This window comes from Micromesistius poutassou (genome assembly GCF_964030765.1).
Source record: "Micromesistius poutassou genome assembly, chromosome: 10".
Classification (NCBI taxonomy): Eukaryota; Metazoa; Chordata; class Actinopteri; order Gadiformes; family Gadidae; genus Micromesistius; species Micromesistius poutassou.
The window spans coordinates 16,943,366-16,966,016 of NC_140280.1; the positions used below are offsets into that span (position 1 = coordinate 16,943,366).

At 43.8% G+C, this 22,651-nt stretch overlaps 1 protein-coding gene across 1 annotated transcript in view; it reads left to right on the plus strand.

Annotated features, from left to right (window-relative positions):
• tmem132e (transmembrane protein 132E) overlaps positions 1 to 22,651 on the plus strand; it is an 88,936-nt gene that overhangs the window by 16,233 nt on the left and 50,052 nt on the right. Inside the window, exon 3 of the mRNA XM_084474803.1 lies at positions 21,912 to 22,052. Coding sequence (XP_084330929.1) covers positions 21,912 to 22,052 — 141 coding nt within the window. The remainder of the gene's footprint in view (positions 1 to 21,911; positions 22,053 to 22,651) is intronic.

The window sequence follows — 22,651 nt, forward strand, 5'->3', positions numbered from 1 at the left end:
TTCAAGGGGTTGCAGCCGGGGGAACATATTATATTTTTATATCATATAAATATATGATCATCATTTTTGTTAGTTTTTGTTTTGCAAGGCTGATTCCAGTGGTGCTCGTAGTCCAGGAGTGGTATAGCCCCACTGCTGGGTGCCTGTGGGGTAAACACTGTAATGCATCACAACTCACATTAGAAATACACATATTCTATTTCCAGGCAATGTAATGAAACATAGAAAGGAGTGCATGGGTTGGAAATTGCTATGTTTCCACGAGGAAGTTTAATAATTGTGCATCCTGTTGTAATTTAGACTGACGGTTATTCTCGATTGTTTTTCTCTTGCTCACTTTTGAGCATTTGGACCATATTGAAAAATTATATATATATATATATATATATATATATATATATGTATTAAAAAAATCCAAACACATCAAGCAACATCGGTACGCTTCTATTGGACAGCAGCAAAAACTGGCATGTTGGCAGATGGCTAAATTAACATATCCTTCTGCCAAAAGCTTACAACCAATTTCACAAAGACATCTCCCCCCTGCACCCTTCCATTCTTAAACATGTACGATATAGGGTACCCCACCCCCTTCTAAAGGGCCCTTGCAGTTCTTTCTCTTTGTTGCTCAAATCACTGTTTTTATCACTCTTGGCTGCTGTGACCCAGCCCTTGAAGTCATCTGACTTTGCTCCTTCAGTGGAGTATGCAAGAAACTTTCAGCATTGTGAACAGACGACTGTAACGGAAAAGATTTCCTCTTTTAAATCTTCAACTTCAAACCTGGAAAAGTCTGCGATAACTATCCCATACCTCCCCACTCTTCACCGTCTATGTCAGATCCCTGGTTGTGACTCATTCTGTCATAGGAGCGAGAATGATGCAAATACATTTGTCTTCCAAAAATGGGGGTTTGCGTTGACTAATCCTACAGCCAACAGGGCTTAACCTAAATGGGCTCCGTGCGCCACTCAAAATTCCCCCAGTCCAGTACAAACGCATGGAGTTCTCAGCCACAATGGCGAGGACTTTACCCCAGAGCACCGATGTTCGACTTGGCACGTCTAATCCACTGAACAGATGAAATTTAACATCATCAGCCAAAATATTTTTACAAATGGCAGTGTGCGTGTGACAGCTTAAGCGGCGTCTCGTACTGGCTCATTTTGTCATATCAATCTGTATCGGGACATGAGAGGCCATCCGCTGCCTTCTTAACTTCTGAAACACAGCGGATGGCTCTCATCTGCCTGCCCTACTTAGCTGCCTCTCTTTGTTTGATGTTCCCGAGTCAAACATTTGGAGGCCAATTGTTCCCTGAAAAGGCTTTAAATTGGATCATTTTGATCAATATTGCAAAGGTAATTTGAATTGTACCACTTCTTCTCTCTCTCTCCGGTCTAGGCCCGGAGGTCGGGGCACATTTCAAGCACCAGAGATGAACTAATAAAATGATGGTAGTGACCGATTTGCATGACTAAATCGAGCTTAATGGACAACCGGTCCCAGTTCTTCCAGCCAAAACGCTCTCTATATACAAGCAAAATGTCAGCCAGTATTTTGAGGCTAGACCAGGAGCACAACTCCTACCGCTGAATAAAAGCGCCAGAAAGTTTGCAGCACTTACGCACTTAAGCTTTTTCTGAGACCACCCCATCCATTCCTATGTTTTTGTGTTTTGCACAGAGAAAAACACAGGGCAAATCAGCCTTGGACCGGGCTTTAAGGGCTCAAGGGCTTAATGGATTGATTAACTACCGGTTCTATTCAACCAAACATTGAAGGTGTCTGTCATTAAATAAGCACAATATTCATACACTATGTGCGTATTTCAGAGAGTGTGTGTGTGTGTGTGTGTGTGTGTGTGTGTGTGTGTGTGTGATTGAAACAGATTGAGTTAGTTCCATTAGCTGCTCTGATTCTTAATGCTTCAGCTTTCAAAGAAAGAGGGAAAATAACGGCCATATCATCTAATTTCACTGTTGCTGATGTCTAATTATGGCATATTTAAATTGCATGAATAACAGCCAACTATGCACACGAGCAGGTACTGGAAGATACTGTGCCAATTAACAGCGCCATGATGGAAATGGTTATTTGAAAATGTTTGTGGACATGAGACTGAAATGCCAAAAGGTTAAGCCAGCTCAACACTCTTTCAAGCCATTATTTTTTACAGGGCAAGTATTGAAGTTATTTCCGGGCTCAGGCCTATGCATGCATAACAACATAACGCTTTGTGCACAGCTGTGCGTATATAGACACACATGTACCTGTCTGATGTTGGGGCCGTAGCATCTCTTAGAATTCTGGTCTGGCACCTCCCCACCCCACTTTCATTGCCATGGTGGCCTTGGCAAATTTTCTATTTTTTGCTGTCTCAGTTTCATATTCCTCTCTTAGATTTATTATCTCCTCCACTGGCTGGTATTTTACACTTTAATGAGCAGCAATCGCTTCCATCATCGGGGTCAGTCACAATTACAGCTACTTCCAGCAAACTTGGTGAACCGCCACAGGGATGTGAGTGTGTGTGATAGACACCCTTCCACGGTGACTTCTAGCCAGGGGAAACTGTGCTTTGTTTATAAAGGGCTTTTTCAAAATAATAGCAGTGCGATAAGAGAGTTCCTCTTATACATACGACCGGTGATAATACCTATAGTCTCAGACAACACAACAAACAAACAAATCCCACTTGTGAAACTGAAAGAGGGGTGTAACCAAGCTGTATGTGTATTGAAGCACAGCGACGTTGTGTGAGCGTGGTGATGTCTTGGTAGAGAGTGGGGTTAACGGTAGGTTAGGGGTTCCATTCCCAGTTCACTCCCGGCCACCCACGCTAAGAACATATGCACTCATGATAATTATAGATCTTAGAATAAGAGATTAATCTGTCTGCCCTAGCAGGATTAATAGTAAGGCCTATCATATCTCATCATAACATCTTTCACCATCCAGCTTGCTATTGAGGATACATGCATTTTATCACTGTGGCAAGATTGAAATTCTTAAAGTTAAAATCCCAGTGCTTGTATGTTTGCCCCTTGCTAACATTCTGATTTATGTTATGTATTAATTAATGTGCTCTGAATGCCATTTTGATTTCAATGTTTTGATTATTATTATTGAATCAAAGCTGATGATAAGCTCTTACTTGAATACTAATACCAAGCCCTGCAGCATTATAAAACCCTAGATGGGACTTTGATAAATGAATCACTTTTACCTCCCTTATCTCTCTCTCTCTCTGTCAGCAGTCACACATACACACAGACACGCAGACACACACACACACACACACACACACACATACACACATACTTATCATTTTAAATGGATTATACCACTTTGCTGGCAAACGGCAGACAAAACTAAAATGTTTCAGTGATATATGGCTGGCTGCTGCTCATCGCTCCCTGTCCCACTATCAACCATATCTGTCTGCCATCTCTCTCTCTCTCTCTCTCTCTCTCTCTCTCTCGCTCTCTCTCTCTCTCTCTCTCTCTCTCTCTCTCTGTCTATCGCTCTCGCTCTCTCGCTCTCTCTCAAATACACTTATTTCCCTGTCCACATTCCTTCAACTCATCAGCTCACATCTTCTCTTTCCCCTCCCCTCCGTCCATCTGTCCCTTCCTCCCTCGTTCCTAACCCGAGACAGATTTGAGAGCTTTCTTCGGCTGTTTTCACCCCCCCACCCCAACGCACCGAGATTCCTGCACCGCCACTCAAACAAAACAACTTCAATGTTGTTTAGTGAGTAAACACTAATGACCTTGAATGGACTGAGCCAGTCTGGGCAAAGCATACTGTTACAGTCCTCTCCTACATACACATTCACATAGGGCCAAGGTTATATCTGTATTGGCCAGGCCAAAATATTTGCTCTCCTACTTAATGGACATTAGCCATTGTCCTCGGCAGATACAGTGCTAATTACCGCTACTGCCTCCTCAGTTCTCCAATGGTGCTTCAAAAGGAGAAGTCCAGAACGGATTACTTCACACTAAGACCCTATAAGACACACACGCGGGGAAGTGGCTGAAGTGGAGGGCGATTTTAGCCGACAATGAGGGGTTAAACTGTCACGCTGCAATAAAAATAAAGGCGGCATATTCATGATTATTTTGTGTGCCGCGGGAGGTTTGGCCTCATTGGATGCTTATGCTTTGAGACCATATGTGTGTTAGCAGGTTAACTGGCAGGTCTGAGTAGTAAAATATTCAGTTCTGAGCTTTAAGTATTTAGTAGTAAACGGGTTTAGTAGCAAACGCATGAATGGAAGGCCAAGCACCACTGGACTTGGCTAAACACGCACTGCCATATCCTTGTTTATCACACTGGCATGAGGCCCCGCACATATATGAGCTCACAGGAGTCTTTAATCTTAATAACAATCATCAAATTAAAATCCCAAACTGTGAGAATGAATGGATAATGCCTGTGCTATAGTTTGGAAACTCATCATAGGCTATGATATAAGAAGTAATCTTGACAGGTGGGCTTAATGTTTCAGTAGCTTCCTTCACCTATAATCACAAAGAGAAAAGGCTCCTGTGTTTGATTCTCTGAAGATTATGAGATGTTATTTTTTCCTTCCCGGGGCCCACCTCCTGTATTGTCTCTCTGGAGAGAGCAGGGACCAGAATGTTCTTGTATTGGAGATGAAAGGAGTCCTCCTGTATCGGCGATGAAAGCAAGCGGCAAGATTGACCCAGTTTACTATGTACACATTTGGCTGAGGAAAATGACTATTTGGTTGTTAAATTAACCGTTCACAAACCAAGTCCAGAGGAAGATAATTCAGTTTCGATGTGGTTTTAAACTTGGGTGGGAAGGAAAAATAATATTGTTTTTTATATAAAATCATGAAACACATCATAACAAAGGAATGTTGAGAAGTTTGTTAGAAACAACCATGTTTTATTTCGTCATTTTTATTCTGTGCGGTATCATTTGAGCCTTGAATATGCGGCACTTGCATACTATTTTAAAATGGCAGCATTGATATGTGAGCGAAACTTCCACTGTTGCCAAGCCACTAGACAAAATTATTGCAGATGGATTACTCTTGAGCAGTGTCCGTCAACACAAGCGCGCATGCACACGCGCACACGCACGCACGCACACACACACACACACACACACACACACACACACACACACACACACACACACACACACACACAGAGCAATCAAGAGAGCGCTTACTCGGCTGGAAGCCTTGGAGGTGGCTGGGGAGGGGGACTCCTCATCAACTCCTTTAACCGGCGGTGCGGTGGGTTGGATTATTTTGGGCGGGGAGAAAAACAGCAGCAATTAGAATGCCGAGGAGGGGAGGAAGAGGAGTGAGTGGAGTGGTGGAATTAAGTGGGGAGGAGCGAGATGAGGAGTGGAGTCGGCAGTATGTATATTAAAGTGGGGGGGGGGGGGGGGGGGGGGGGGTTAATGCAGCATCTTAATGATCTCCTGGCTGCGGTTTGTGGTAGACTCTCTTTTACGCTGTTTTTTTTTTCTTCTTTCTTCCCTTCCCTTGTTCCTCGGCTTGTGGTTTGCGTTTAACGCGTGTTACGTAACGAGGTCATTACCGTTCGTCGTCGAGTTGGATTTTTCGGAGACTGGCCGAACGTCGCTCACATTTACGCCGGCCCCAGCAGATGTCCTTTATGCGTACTGGTGTGTTAGTTAAACACGTAGCTTTAGAGCTAAAGTCGTTCAGTATTCATGTGTTGGGCTTTCTGACTAGAGGATAAAGATTAAACAGATCCTTTCCACTTAATGAATACATATGGGCACCTGTTTGACAGTTTTGTGAGGTATCATTATCATATTTAGCCAGAGTCTTACTTTATTTACTCCTCTTGGGTCTCTGATGTTTTGTTTCTGATGCTGAAATAATGTATTCTAGCAGTAGACAGGTCTGACGGTACATCATTGGCGCAGCAGCACTCCCCTAGAAAAGCTGTTGTTTTACTTAATTAAGATAAACTCGTATTCTCTCTCTAATCATCATGTGGGTGTGGAAGAAACCAATATGGGCTGGTTTTTGATTTTTTAACCTTGAGAAATGCTAATATAACATATCTTTAGTTTAGGAAACCAAAGTGTGTTTAAGGGAGGTTGAAATGGCTGGGTTTCTTTTTCAGGAGATAAACTTTTCAAGATTTTGTGAGTGAACTTTGGGATCACTTCGAGTTATGTCACCGTACACTCTACCGTTCCTATTGTCTATTCATAGCGAGACAAATCCCGAGCAGCTTGGTGTGACGATGTCCCTGACTCACTGTGAGACCCATAATAACAGATTTGAAAGGAGCGGAAAGAAGCTCACGGTTCAACCAATTTATAAATAGACGGAATACAATCAGTGCGCCAACTAAAAAACAAGGAACAAAGCCTGGTTATCTTTACTCTAGGACAAATCCTTTCGATATAAACACCCCAATTTTTCACCCAGGAGAGTATTTAGAAAAAAAGACAATATAAAATGACATAGTGCTTTATTGATACCAGATGAGGAATTACAGAAACTACTGAACAATGTCTACTCACGCAATAAATAGATATGATTGCATGAACTATAGTAGCCAGGGAGTTCGGTGCAGGACAGTAATTGATTACTCATATTACTGAATTGATATAGTAAGAGAATAAAAAAAGGTTCATACACAATATATATATATACATACAACTAGTAGCAATGTAGATATTATACATGTTTGTTTGTCTTTGAGTTTTCAAGACAGGGCCCCTCTTCCCCAGACAGCATCCCCGGGGATCCTCAGGTGTCGTCCATTTTGGCCGGCCTAAGATTCCGTACTAGTGCAGTTAAGGTGACTGGCGTCTCGGTGGGTGAGAGTGCATGCGTCGCCGTCTGCTCCATTTGCTGTCTTTCAGAGGAGTAGAAGGCTTTTTATTTTACCGCGGCTGTATGAAAATCCCATTAAGGTTACGGCCTTCGTCGATATACAGGCACGGTACCGATGGCCATTTCTCGGTGGCCTGCGTGAGACGCACGAAGGAGCATAGCGTGCCATGTACTCTGGTGTACACTGTGGGTCTCTAAGTGGTGCCACTACCCGGAGCTACTCGGAGAGACTCGTAAAGCCGGGGAGTCCACTGCTTTGTCTGCTCTAAGTTAGTCGAGAGGGAGGGAGGCAGAGAGGCAGAGACATAGTGAAAAAGGATGATTAAGAGGAAAAGAAAGACGGCATGTGAACAACATGAGAGAACAGAGCGAGATAAGAGATGTCTTGGCTGCAGAGAAATGAAAGCACTCTTTTGTGTTCGGTTGAAGGCCAAAGGCAACGCTTTGTTCGTCCGACTGAATGGCTCGTCTGCGGTAGTACTTAGCATATAGTGATGCTTGTTTCTCCATTTCTCATACATAACGTACATAAATTGATAAATGTATATATATATATCTGTGTACATTTATATGTATATGACACATGTATATTGGAAAGGATCTATTGATATATAGAATATAATGCCAATAGTTTTTGTATGTATGTAGAAGGATTTTTAACCCTGTATATTTCCCTATGTTGGGCATTGATTTGTGTTCATGCTATTATATTGGAAAAGTAACGAGGAGCATTTTTCCCCCAGTCTCCTGTAAACAGTGCTGTGGAGCAACCGCTACAACCACCAGAAGGTACACAGTGCATTATGTGCTTGCACCCCGCGTAAGTCCCTTATTAGTGGGCGGCTGGTGTGCAGGGCGGTGTTAGGGCAGCTTCTACACCATACTTTGGCTGAAATCACAGGCTACCTGCAGTGGCAGTTCATCAATCGCATAATTGACCCCGGACAAATGAAAGAAACACATGTTTTCCCTTCCTCGTTTCATGAGACTGTCATTTGTATGCGCATATTCCTGTTTTTTTTGTTTTTTTTGGGGGGGGGGGGGGGTGGGGGGGTGGGGGGTTGACATTTAAGCGTAAGTGGGATGACTGAGATGTTGGATTTATCTTCAGACTTTCTCAACATGGCACTTATCGTCTAGGAATGATTTGGTATGGGATCATATTCTCTGCTTCCTGGCTGAAAGGTTAGGTGAATGGCTGTACACTCCGGAGTAATGGGTTTGTCTGAGTGCTTTTTGCTGTGTAAAGACAACACACGACTAACATGACGGACCTGCATAATAACGGAGAATAACTGTGGGGATAATTGTGCGGCGTTTAAACATGGGAGAGAGGTGAGTGGGAGAGCTAACATCTATGTTTGACTCATTCTTACAAGTGTTAGCCCTACCTGCACTATGATGAGTGCACATGTGACCCACAACAGGGTACGCTTCAGGGCGCTACCTTCTGCTTATAAGGGGGGCCGTGCGGGTTAGTCACTCCCAACGCACAGCTGCTGGCGGCATCGCTGCCAAAAGAGGTTTTTCAGTGACAACATTTGGTTTTCAACAGTACAATTTGATGGGAGGCCTCTAGGTACGAGAGCGAGTAATACCCTTTTTGATGGGGAGCTCTTAAATACAATCACTCTATTGATTGCCGGAACAATATTGAGGCCGTGTCGCACTCGGTAAAATGTACCTAGCTAGGCTAATATGGTTTGCTTATGCCCTCGAGGCAGCCTCAGTATTTACACATTTTCTGAATACAAATGCATAAACACACCTCAAAAAGTTTATTTAGTCCCAATACCACCTTCAACTATCGGAAGTCAGAATGGCTAAAAATAATTGCAAATGAAATCCAACGAGAACAGCAACAATCATGAATTAAATAAACAGGTTATCCACATGCTACAAACAATAAAACGTCATTCACAAGAGGTCTCAGGTATGATTGTGGTTGCCAACCTCATGCAGTGCTCATAGGCTAGTAGTAATGCTCATTTTGGAATAGATATGTCAGGGAGAAAGTGAATCCGGGACATCTATGTGAAAACACCCACAGTGAAGATGCCTACCACAATACTTTTTATTATTTCATAATGGCATTCATGGAGATATACTTAACATTACAAATAATTGAACTGTGGCATATATGTTTTGAGTAATTTATTTTCCTCAGACTGCAATATCGCCATATTCCTTTCATGCAAGGTAGCAAACACCGGCGAAAAAAAGGTACTCTTTTCGTTAGTCGCTCCACCGCTGGTTGTAGTCTGAAATGACACGGGCCGTGTTGGATGAGCAGACGGCGCTGCCTGAACACATACCCAGACTGGAGGCTCAAAGCCAGAGCGCTTGACAAAATCTTAAGGACAGCCTCTCCTTGAATCCTCTACAAGGTGGTCGGCTACTTGCGCTTGGATGATTTCTTCCTTCCTCTCTTGCTCGCCCTCGCGCTATGTTACAGTGTCACATATAGTATGTGTAAAGGGAGGCGCCTCTGGGAAATAAAGGTAGATTTGCACTTGAAAGAGGAGATTTGTGGGGCCAATGTTATGTCAGATCGCGCAAGCGTCTTCTCCTGAGAGTTGCCGCCATTTGTAGCTGGATAATTGACATCATTCAGAACACGGCTGCCAGTGCGATGTCAGGGCACCTCTCTTTGTGTAGATTTTTCAAATCAACCATCTGTGCAGTGATGGTTGATACCCTTAAGCTTTAATGTGGATTGAATGTGTTTCAGAGATTAGAATATCCATCTGGTAGATAAACGTTGTTGATGTCGATTTTTTTACCCCAGGTAAAGTCAAGGTTCCATTTATTTTTCTTCCACGCAACCTGTTTCTGCAAGACATTGAATCCCTGACACATATAATCATCCTTAAGGAAATAAATAACTGTACGTAAATGTGTGATATATTCTGTCTCCAGGCGTATATATATATATACACATTATTATATATATAATATTATGTTTCACAATTCTTTATTTTTTTTACGATTTATTTTTGCAATTTTATGCTTTATTATGGAGTGAGATAGAGAGGAAAGTATGGGAGATAGAGGGGAGGACATGTAGCAAAGGACCACGGGCAGGAATCGAACCCGGGTCGCTGAGATCAGGACTGAGCCTATATGGTACTCGCTCTACCCGGTGAGCCACCGGGTAGAGCTCTCTATTGTTTCTTCTGCCCTCTGAGACTTTACACATATGAACCTCTAGTTCACCAAGGTCACTAAAACACATCTGGCTGAGGGTTTCATAGGGTCCTTGTTTATGTGACCCAATGCCTTGTCTTCAACTATCACTTTAAGATTTTTAATTTACACTTGCATACAATGCAGCCTTGGTATTTTTCGGTTGCCATTTCCTTTCCCCACAGTATCACTTGCTACATTATATCATTGCTTAAGAATGAGCCACTGAATTACACTTTGATGTTCTCCATTGCTAGCGGCTCTTTCATTTCACTTTACCCTGACCATTTTCAACAGAGGCTGGTGAAAAGCCGGATCAGCTCTTTCAGCACAGTTGAAAAACTGTTTCATACATAATATGCACGCCCAGTCGTTGTACATTATGACTTGGTTTTCATCTAGAGTGGCTCTTTCCCATGGAGTCAAGCAAACTCTCTCTCTCTCATGGAATGTTAAATCTCAGTGTCGATATCTTTGACAATCTCATGTGTGTATGGGCGTGCATATCTGCATGCATCATGCATATAAGGATATATATGTGTGTGTGTGTGTGTGTGTGTGTGTGTGTGTGTGTGTGCGTGCGAGCACATCCTCTGGAGAGGGCCGACGTTTGTGAGTGTGTGCATCTTGAGATGGAGAGAAAGCCTCTTCCTTCATGTCACCCCATGGGGACTTGAAAGTTCCTCGGGCGGGGGTGGGTGGAAACATCAAAAGAGCTGACCCTAATGGTGAAATCTATGAAATATAGTAGTGAACATGAAGGGAGAGTGAGGCTGCACAGCATCTCCATGTCGTAATCACCGCTAAGCCCTCGTCCCGATTGGCCGATTTTGCAGCCGATGGTAATCTCTGAATTGCAGTTATACAGTGGCCCTCCCCGGTGAGGACACTGTGTCTGGGTTGAAGCATGTTCTCTATGCAAGCCGCCCACTCCTCATTCCCTTCCCCTGCCTCCTGTGCATTTATTATTTTATTTAAGTGGTTGGGGTAAAAAATACCTTAGCATGGGCAGTACTATGACAATGTCAGGAGGATGCGTTTTTTTTTGTTTTTTTTTGGATACCCAAAACTCTGTCCCTCTGTCTCTCACTGTCTGTCTGTGTCTGTTTGTCTGTCTGTGTGTCTCTCTCTCTCTCTCTCTCTCTCTCTCTCTCTCTCTCTCTCTCTCTCTCTCTCTCTCTCCCCCCCCTCCCCCACCCTAGTTTATTTTCTATACTTCATCGTTTGGCAGGGCTGAGTTCCACTCGTCTTATCGAATAAATTGGACAGTGGCTATTTCCCCGATTGCCTGCGCGGAAAGGTTCTGGCTCACCGCAGGGTCTTCTGCTCATGGGGAGGAAACTACTTAGAATAATTGTGGTCCAGAAGGTCTGCTTTCTAGCCAATGCTGTTGCCTCGGTACCACAACGTGTCCTCCTCCAGCTTTGTGTGTGTGTGTGTGTGTGTGTGTGTATGTGTGTGTGTGTGTGTGTGTGTGTGTGTATGAGAGAGAGACAGTGTGTTCAAGCAGGAGAGAGAGAAGGAGATAGTGTGTGTGGGGAGGTTATGTATTCACATTTCTCTTAAACATGTGTTCATTTCTGCCGTGTTAACCAAATGGCAGAGAGCGCTTTGCACCTTAAGCTGTTATGCCGGGCCGACTCCATCAGCATAACCACAAGCAGCAAAACGGATTTGCCTTTATGGCGCTAATAAAATATAATACAATTATTTTTTGAACGTCACAAGGATGTTTTTTTATGGGACGGTATAAATGTTCACTGGGTTGACTTGTGTAGTGCCTCCAAAGTTTAAATGAGCTGAGAGCACTTTTACTTTTTTCCAAACCATCGTTTCTCCTAAAGGAGTCCACCCCAAAAGAAACGGCATTTGAGTGGAATGCAACTTGTCCTTTACAAGACTGATCCAAGTTGTTGCTGGCAGCTTTTACTGCAGTGCACATCGTTCTGGCGTATTAATGTTTCCCAAGGGATTTCCCCCCGTTTCTCCCGCAGTACGCTGTGGTCCGGACGAGACATCTTGACACGCGAGTGTGAAGCGATGTCTCATCAGGGCTAGTGGATGACTGGCCGGCCTTTTGACAGACTTTGAAAAGCCGCAACAGACGGCAACAACAAAAGGCAGCCCAAAGTTAAAGCATGCTGCCCTGGATTACTCCCTTTACGTTTGTGAATACTGAATTCAGACCCACTGCTCGGGGGCCTCACTTAGTATCAACCAGACTCAATGCGAAGGCAGCAGTATGTCACGCGGAGGTCTGCGTTCAGTCACAAGGCAGCAGCAGCCGCCTCGTGCCCATCTCGAGTCCACGGAACATCAGCATTTAAGGTGATGCGGTCTGACGTGTGTGGTGTCAGCGACGCTTTTTACGGAGGCATGCACATCTGGCTGTCTAGGTCCAGGTACGGTGTCACCTCTCCAGAAGGCCATGCGGTAAACACATGGCACGGAAATCTGCGTTTGTTTTCCGTAGTTATTCTAGTCACGGCCGCCCCTAAAGTTTTGCGGTGACCGGGGTTGAGATGAGCTGCTGATTTCTATCGCAGATTGTTTGTTTTTTCGGCCGATTTTTATTGGGCCTTTCTTTACCGCTGTCGGAATAATCCAAGGAAATATTTATCTGCTCGGAATTGGAATTCAAAACAAAGTGCAGACGCTGGCCCTTACCATCCACATCGCACCTTTTTTCTCCCTTCATTTTGGTAATACAGAAAAAGTGCAGATCGGGGAAAAGAGGGCAGGGACATGATTGTGCTTTTAAAACGTCTCAGACAGAGTTGAAAAGAACGATGAGCAAGTCTAAGCTCATTCCTGTTCCTCCTCTATAATTACGCGGTCTAGATCTTTTCCAAAGTCCTGCCGGGCAGTCCTGTTTCTGAGAGCAGCAGAGCAACAGTCTGTTCCATGTCAACTCTTTGTATATGCTGTTTACTAAAGCATACCTAGAGAAATGTCCTTTGTTTCTGTTCTTTTGGATTATTTTGATGGCGTGAACAAAGATGTCTTAAACACAGTGCTATTTGCTCTGTAGTTGCTCTGTAGTAGTAAGAAATGTGAAAAGATTGATTCAAAATATCAAAAAAAGACAATAGGAAATGACTTTCCATCCCTTTCTTTGTTCTCCTCCAAATTCACCTCCTGTGAACTCACCTTGTTTTTCATTGCATGCCCGAGACTACATGGCCCTGGAATACAGTCCATCGCGGCCCGGTTTTGACGTTAGTGTGAGATGACAAAATCACCCACCATCCTGACCGTCGTGTCATCTGGTGTGCCTTTCCGTCACGGAGTCCCAGCTGCTCCGATAACTGCTCAGAAGTGGCCCTTTGTCCATCCGTGATAACAAGCAAAACAATTTTGTATATATTCCGTTATGTGGCTCGACACTTGAACCCTCTGCCAAGTGAACATTGGTGGCTAGCCTGCGCCAGATGGTGAACATGATTGTGGAGGGCATCCTATAAGTAAACAAACAACACACAGTAGATCAGCAGATTAAAATGCAATTCTGCATTTGCTGCTATACTCCTCCACCTCTCAGAGTGTGCGCACGGGAGAAAGGCATCCAGGCAAACCAATGATCTGTCCAGTTGTACTTAATATTGGATGGCACTGTTTCTATGAGATTTTGAGTGTGTTTGTACGGGTGTGTGGGACAGCTTTCTATGTTGGAAATATGGGCGTGATGAAATATCACTACAGTTAAGAATACAGATCTTGAAAATTCTGTATTGATTGTCAGAGCACAATATGGATTTTGAAGAAAGAAGTGCTTTGTTGTCTCAAGTTTAACCAACTGTCTACGAGCTAATGGCTTGTATTACAGCGTTGTAATACTATAATATTGGATTGTAGTTTTTTTTTGGTGTCTTTATGTGTAAGTATCATTTTTCATACAAGTTGTTTCATCCCTCAACTGTAAAGTTGCAATACAATATTATAACATTATTACACTATAATATTGAATAGTGAAAACTGAAATGCAAGTCATATGGCAATAGTTATACTTATTTTTTTTTTTATTGATTTGTTTGATTTTATGCTCATACTTTAAAGATAGCACTTTTTTTCAAATAACATATCAGTCACATTTCCAAGTAGCTGGAATTTTTCTATAATTGGCCTTTGCATTTCAAATAACTGGGTTCATGAGATGAGATATTTATCCAGCCGATGAGTAATACTGAAACCTGCAGTTGGCTGTTGAGCTACCAAAGCTGTTATCACATTTCTTCTTGAATATGTTACCTCTTTTAATTAAAGCAAAGTCTTTTTTCCACAATGGTCAGAGAGCCTTTCTTTCACTTTCAATGTGTGTCTTTCTCCTGCTTTGACAGGGATTTCCTGCTGACGGTTCAAGGGTGTATAGAGGTTGGTTTAAAAGATAAAAAAGAAATAGTCCCTACACATCTCCGCACAGGCCACGGCGAGGCAACATCAAGAGCCTCCGAGTATGTGATCGAATCACATGTCATTCACACAAGAGCGAACCTAACCAAGGACGAGGACAGAAATGCGAACTTTTGAATTATACATATCGTCACAAAATGGCATATTTTCTTTGGGGGAGGGGGGGGGGGGGGTCTGCAGTGTGGGAAGGGGTTGCATGTTAAGTGCCCCCTTAAAGGCTTAATGGAGCTCTTGCCTTCAGATGAGTAGTGGTTGGTGGGGGGGGGGGGGGGGGATAGAGGGTTGGGAGGGGGGGGGTGTTCTTTCCAGATTTAGCAGTCGGGGAGCGGCTGATATTTTTTTCTGCAATGCAAAAGGGAGTGAGGCAAATGCCTGGGAGACGGCACGGTACTGCTGACATTTTACTTGCCTGTTTGTTGCTTCCTCCTCTGCCGTCATTGGCACATAGCTAGAGGGAACACCATGGCTGTGTTCGGGAGTGTTTGGCCCCGGCAGCGCTCCGCGGAGCTGCTTTCCCTCCACCGTCCATGATCAAATGTTTATTTTTTGACATCTCAATCCACAGCTCTGCGATGCCAGACCAAACTGGAGGGGGGGGGGGGGGGGCGGGGAGAGAGAGCGCGAGAGCGTGGGTTCCAATCTGTTCCGGAGTTACTGTTGACACGAGACCCCCGTGCTGAGGAATTTTTTGATGAGGAATCCCACAGGGATTACAGCCGTTGTGCCGTTGGAACATGCCGTAAGAGCGGGCTGTGTTTGTACTCAGCCTTTAAGGAACCGAGGGAAAGCAAATCGATTGGAGCGACAAAGAAGGATCTGGCAGGGACATGGGTGTGAGGCTGACTTCCACCAACCCTTGGTGGTGGTTTGAGCTTATGAACACACTTTCTTTTTAACTAGCCACCATCTGTTGAAGCATGTTTATGACCCAGAGGCAGAATCTTGATTTTAAGATTCATACTTTTTTTTTCTCCCCATGACAAAATACGGTTAGTTTGTTCGATGCTCTGTTTCCTGACAGAAATAAATCTTCACAGAGTTGTAAAATTAGCATTTTCTCTCAACCTCAATATGTGGGCCAATTTGGGTTGTGTTAAATTTTTGGATTACAGTGTGATTAATCAGTTAGGGGGTTGAAGATGATTAAGTTGCCATATAAGTGAAAGTTCACTGATTGTCTGCTGCGATGAGAGGTCACCATCCTTTCATAGTTAATGAAAGGATAAATAGGACATTATCATACTGAGGTCAGCGTACTGACAATCTCTGATATCTCACTATAAAAGCTGAACAGCAGCATTTTGTTTGGCTTTTGTGCCTTTTCAGAACAGAACAGAGAAGAAAAAAGGGGGAATTGGTTTGAGAGAGGGAAAGACAAGCATAGGACCCAAGGTCAGACTCAAACCACGGCCGCCGACGGGGGTATTACCTATGTAGTGCACTCATAGGGTTGAGCCACGAGGTGTCCGTGAATATTGGCATTCTCAGGGAACGGGCGGATAAGTCATGTGACAGTGCTCTTTGTCTTGTGTGGTGGCAACAGGCCCCCCTTGACACATTACATTACATTACATTTATTTAGCTAGTGCTTTTATCCAAAGCGACTTACACCAGCACCCCCTGGGGCCTCTTCCTCTGGGAAGGTCGACGGGGCCCGCCATACGAGTGGCAGTTCAATTCCACCACTATAATCCACGCTTATAGACACCTGCAGCGTTTTTTGCAATGCATTTTTCTACCTGCGCTAGTCTTTCATCATACAAATAAATTGTTTTTCAAATTCCTTCGCCTGTTCAGTTTCCATGGCTTCTTGATTTCTCATTACAGTATGTGGCTCTGGCAAAAGGAAAAAAAAGTCATTTATGCTTTGTTTATCCTTTTATACCAAACACAGCTGCATTTATGAATTCACTGTATAAGGACACAGACAGTCGAGTTTACACAGCAACCCTCTTTTAATATGGTCTGTCTTCTTATTCCAAACATGTTAAACGGATGCTAAGTCAACATTTGAAAACAGGATGGCGGCATATGTTCTGTTTTATTACCGGAACGCAGAAGAGATGCATTCCACATGTCTGCTTAGCCTATTAGTATCAAATATACTTTTTGTGTAGCCAAACAAACAGGAACTGTTTAAATTCTTATCTGAAGCAACTACACATAGTTACTTCGGCACCAAACAGCACGAGAAACCAGTCAAACTGTGTCCTGAGGTGCTATCTTTCATGGTTCAGAGTGTGTTATAATATTATCCTATCTGATGCCTGGATCCCACTAGTCTAATAAATGTGATGCACCCATTCATCAATAATACAGTGCATTTTTGAGTGATTCTGAATATTCTGGGAATACTAGTCCTGTTCTGTTCCTGCACCGTTCACAGAACGTCTCCCTCGCTCCCTAATGTCCCCGATTGTCCCCTGTCTCAAGGCGTTTCACTTCTTCTTTCCGAGCCTGCGTTCACACAAAACATGTCTGGGGGAGTTTCCCAGCCCTTCTTGTGCCACCATCTTCATCTGCGACTCTACAGGCCGGTTGTTGGTAAAAAAAAAACATCCATAGCGGTAGATAGCGGTAGATATCAGAGTGCTGCGGGATGAGTGCTGAGATTGCTACTTTTGATCCACAGGCAAAGAACGGTCCGCTGCTTGAGAGTCTGATGCAGGGCGCTGCGCGGCACCCTGCGAGTCTCGGAGGTGGCTCTTAGCATCTTGTTTTAGATAAGATGAGACAGGACTGCTGTGCAGTGCAACACGCCACCTCAGTGAACATGCCACACAAGGGAACAAACACTTCAGGGGGGTTAAACGGCGTTGATTAATTCTCAAAGACACAGCGCAACCAAATAAAAACGGGGCCTGTTTAGTGTGTGTGTTTAAGTGTTGATTTAGGGCGAGTCGGGGGCCTTGTGTTATAACATGGCCGTCTTCATCAGAAGTATTTTTTGCCCAGTAATGGAGCCAGAAGTGTGAAGATCTTGGCTTGTCCCTGATGGGGCAGTCAGGCAGGCTCCAGCCATGGGTGGCCTAATGGGTTTCGCCATGGCTGACCAAATTAAGCCATCGGCGGTGCGGGAAGGTAATGGCGCCGGCTTGGTTCAAGCAGCCCGGGGCCCAGTTTACCCGTCGCCACTCTCCTGCTCTGACTCTGTGAGAGTCAGAGCAGGAGCCCAAATAATCCCAGAGAACCAGGGGCCCCTACTGTGAGCTGGCTCTTTTCATTTGCTATGCTCTTTCATTAATCAGCAGCAGCACAGGGCCACGGGGAAGGGCCGTCCGTGCTGAGGCTCCCGGTGGGCATTGCTTCATCCTCTTTTTATTTGCACAGAGAAAAATTAAGCGGATTCTGAGAGATGGGGCAACTGATTCAGATACAGTGGTGCCATATGATACGTGTTCCCTCTTCAAAGATTGGTATCAAAATGCCGACCGGAGTTTCCCCACGTGCTGGCTACGGCGGAGTAATGAATATAAATGTTAAGCGTTTCTTATCAGTGTCGCCTTCCAACGGTGAACGTGCATTCACAATGTCCAAGTGAACGTAGTGCATAGCCGCTCATGCAATGTAAATGTTGATGGGGGAGTGTGCATGCGTTCAAAATGTATTCCGAGTGTAGTGGCGTGGCAATCAATTTCCGCTACTGCAGCTCAGCGTTTAGCCCGAGTCAAACCGAGCTGCTCGAAGGTAATCCAGCTCAGATCTAAAGCAACAGATGAGCAAATCTTTTACAAATCTGTGTCATGTATTCTGTGGCATCACGCAACCAGCTGTGTGAATAGGTTGAATGACACGGAAGGGGCGAAAAGGTACATATTTTTTTATCACCGACATGCCATTGCTCTTGCTGCTGTTAAAATTCAAGGTGTCTGACTAACCACGTCCAAGTGCATTATGGCTGGATGTGTGGCTGTGTAGGCTAGCATTGGCAAACACAATAAAAGCTACAACAAAGAGGTGAATGATGGAAAATCACAGCTTTTAAAGCCAGAAGTTTGAGTTGAATGTAAATAAGGACCTTGAGAGAACCAGCTATTCAGAGGAGAGTGCTCTCAATGAAGACGTTTCATCTTTCTCAAAGAGCTTTTTGGCGAGCTTGAAAAAAACAAACTGACGTCATGTTGTGGAAGCAGAGAAGCAAAATGGGAGCATTAATTTATTCCCGTAAGAAAGAAGATACTGTTAGTGCCCCGAGAGCTTTGGCCTGGTCTGAGGCCAATGCCACATCGATACTGATCACCTAAATGATTACGAATCCTTGGGATAGGACTGTAATTTGAATAAATGTTAAATCTATGCATCTGTGGTGTTTTTTTTATTAACAATAACAATGTTTGTGAATCAGGTGCCCAGTCCCTGCCTCATAATTGTACAAGTGAGCCCTCTCTCATCTCATCTATTGATAAACGGCCGCAAGCAGACAGGTCTCTAGTATATTAATAATTCATTTCCATATCCTATTTCATGAAAATGAGCCTCAGATCAATACTATCCATTGCGTCTACGTGTCCAATGGATTAATGGCTTGTCTCTTCGGAGACATCAATGCCATTGCCAGCCAGATCTCTGGGTGTAGCCCCGCCGTACACATTATCAAATGTACACCAAGTAGGAGGGCAGCCATTTGTTTTGCCATTTTCCCATTAACCCGACTTTCGCTGTAAAGAAACCCCACACGCATATGAACTCTTCGATGATATTGTTATGCAGTCAAATCACTGCTCTATGGACTGCACTGCGGTGCACAATCAAGTCCATGCAGGTCTACAGACCCAAGAGTCAAATACAAATCTGCTTATTTGACGCTTAATATATAAATAAAATGGCAAATCCTGGGGCCCAGTCTGACAAATGTGTCTAATAAACAATGGACACACACACACCTCCATACTAATCAGCATGTCACACTTTGTCAAACGACCCGGCGACACTATCGTGTGTAAATAACTCTAAATATGAATAAACTTATCACATCTTTCAACTTTATGACAAACGCGCTGGATCATTACTTGTAAAACCCTGGCTGGTTTTTGTATGCTGCCGTTGGAACGCGGGGGAATTATCAATTCAACACAATCCCTCGGCCGGCATTTCCACCCAGACACGCCGTCTGGCAGGTGTCAGACGTTTGGTTCCCAGGATGCATGACAACTTGACATTGTTGTTCTTTATGGTTGTCGTGGAATGCCGAACCAACTTTGCATATGAATTTTTGCAGCTTGGGCTTTTTTACCATTTCTGGTCATCATTTCCGTCGTTTATCAAAGATGGAAACTGATATCCGCTGAATAAAACATGCTGGATTTTACTCACAGCGAGAAATAAATGAGGGTATCTCCACTTTGTTTTTCTCATATAATGTGGGACACTGGCTGTGTAATGTGGTGCAGCCCAACAACCATGGATTGTTTGTGAACAGATAGTGACAAACACACGGGGAGCCAGGAAGCAATCCATTCTGCCTGGTTGTCTCACTTAAGTGTGCAATAGCTTACGCTCAGGGCCTCGAATCTGAGAATTTAGGATGAAATTAAGTTTGAGGAGTATTCACACGTCGTCCCTCTGATCAGTCAAACCACACAAACATGAATTAATGGCGTCTGCTATGTGTTCCTATTGGGGGAATTGGTCTTTATGACCGTAGACCAGGGTTTTTCAACCTGTGGTACACGCACCTTGATGGTACAAGGACCTTGTTGGTACGGGCGATTTTATTGTTGAAATAGACAATAATAGGAGAAATTAAATATATAAAAAATAAATATGTTCTAAATATTAGTGCATTACATGATTGCCATCTGTTTGCTAAATAAACACGCTGGCACCCTTTGCACAGCCTCAAATGGTGTTGATGACATTTTCGTGGAACACCTAAAGTCAATAGTTGGGATCCACTGCTCTAAATCACATGTGTGAGTTGTCTTTTAGATGACCTTGTCATCTAAAAGCTTGAAAATCCTTCAACAATCATACTCTCTAAATATAATGGTATCATTTGATTTGTGGGAGTCATATCTGTAGTGTTGTGTAATCAAATATTGTCAACCATAGAGAAGAGATATTTACAATACTTTACTATATTTACAATCAACAGATGTTAAAAAATACAGAAATAGAGGGGGAAAAAAAATAATGCCATTACTGGAATAATGGATTTATGTTGATGTTAAAGCTGAGCAGTGATTGTGCTCACATCAGTGTAATTACACATAATGTGTTATCTGCTCGAGACCAGGAAATCATCCACTTATGCTCACGCCACTTGAAATGTCACCTTAACTATCTCTCCTGGAGCCCACTTCCACTGGGCTTCAGAGTTCCACAGAGTTCACCTGTTCACTGGCTGCACACTTGTATGACGGAACAATGTAACCCAATGTAACCAATGTATCCCTTTATGGACCAATTGAGTCAATGACCACTAGATGTGTGTTTATTGATTTAATACAAACATTGCATAGTCTCAAAATGTGTATTTGCATGCCTTATACTTCACACGCATCACATAAAACTGCTCCTTGACACATCAAACATGCAACATAACGGTCTGTGCTGTATTTTTCTGCCTTTTGTAATGTTACCTGGCCTGATCAATGTTTTTCTCAGAGGGACTCACTATTAACTTTAAGTGTCATGTTTCACCTCTGCGAAAAACTACTCAAAGCCACTTAAATAATGCTCTTTAATAGTGTTTTGCAACATTAACATTTTTTTATAAACCCCATCTAACACTTCCCCGCCACCCGCGCCGCCCCAGCAACACCACCCCACCCACCCCTTGGCAAAGATGAAACGGCCAGAGTTCAAACTATGCGCCATTTTAGCAGCCGCTGTAATAAGCCTGAGCGATTGGCGTATAATGGGGCGACAGGGGTGCTATAAAGGGGTTATAGGAGCAGGGAGACCATCGCTCATCCCAAAGGCCTCTGTATTGCCCCTACTGATGTGGGCTCGAGTAGCACTTTCCAAATGCCTACCAGCTGCAATAGTGTCCAGCTGCCTCATCCTGGTTTCACGGAGGTGCCGACCTTCAGAGTGGACCGGAGGAAATCCCTTGAAATCGTTGTTGGAACACCCACCAACGACAGTGTGCCTCACCAAACGTTGTTTTACTACTGCTTAACTGTAGGATCCAGTCTTTGTCAGTGTACACGCCTGAAGAGATGCGGCACTATACTGGCGAGTTTAGGCTGAGGTCTGCAGCAGTGAAGACGGTAGTTCCTATCTGTGTATATATCATGCTGCCACATGTCGGTGGACATTCATCTCTGCCATTGATTCATCTCCCAAATTGCTTCTGCCGAAATGTGACGCGAGGAGCCCACCTCTGACCCTGCACATAAATCACACATCCTAATATAATTGGCTTGTCCTGTCTTTTTTTTTCTCCTCTCCTTCCCCTTCCCCTTCCCCTTTCCCTTTCCCCCTATACATTATGTTTCTGAAGGGTCAAGGCGAAGAAGGGGGTAAACCTGCTCCAGACGAAGTCAAAGAACGCCCAGTGGAAGGTGGACTGGGAGGTGCAGTCCGGGGCGAAGCATTCCATCACCACCATTGACGTGAGCAAGAACAAAGTGGCGAAGGCCGGGTGAGTCCACGGCGCAAGCACACACACACACACATAAAGACACACAAAAACATGTACATGTGACACACACACACACTCACATGCAGACATAGACACACAAACGCATGTACACGTGACACACTCACTCACACACCCACCCACACAAACAGAGCTCAACACTCTGTTAAAAGCAGTTGATCCTGTCCCACCCCATTGGCACTACATGACTAGTCTGTGCTGTTGTGTGTGATTACACATTGGCACTACATGACTAGTCTGTGCTGTTGTGTGTGATTACACATTGGCACTACATGACTAGTCTGTGCTGTTGTGTGTGATTACACATTGGCACTACATGACTAGTCTGTGCTGTTGTGTGTGAACATTGGCAACATTCAGAAGTCTTATCCAATGAGAGCAGTCCGATTTTACCCAACAGTCACCACAAACACCTTTAGCGTCATAGCTGATAGACGATGTACCCACGTGTTCGAGTAAAACAGCATCTTAGTACCATGACACTTTGATTGATGATTTAAATGCCAGCAATAAAATGGCCTTGTAAAAAGATGTAACAAGATGGCCTTGTAGCAAGATGTAACAAGAAAAACATAATCAAG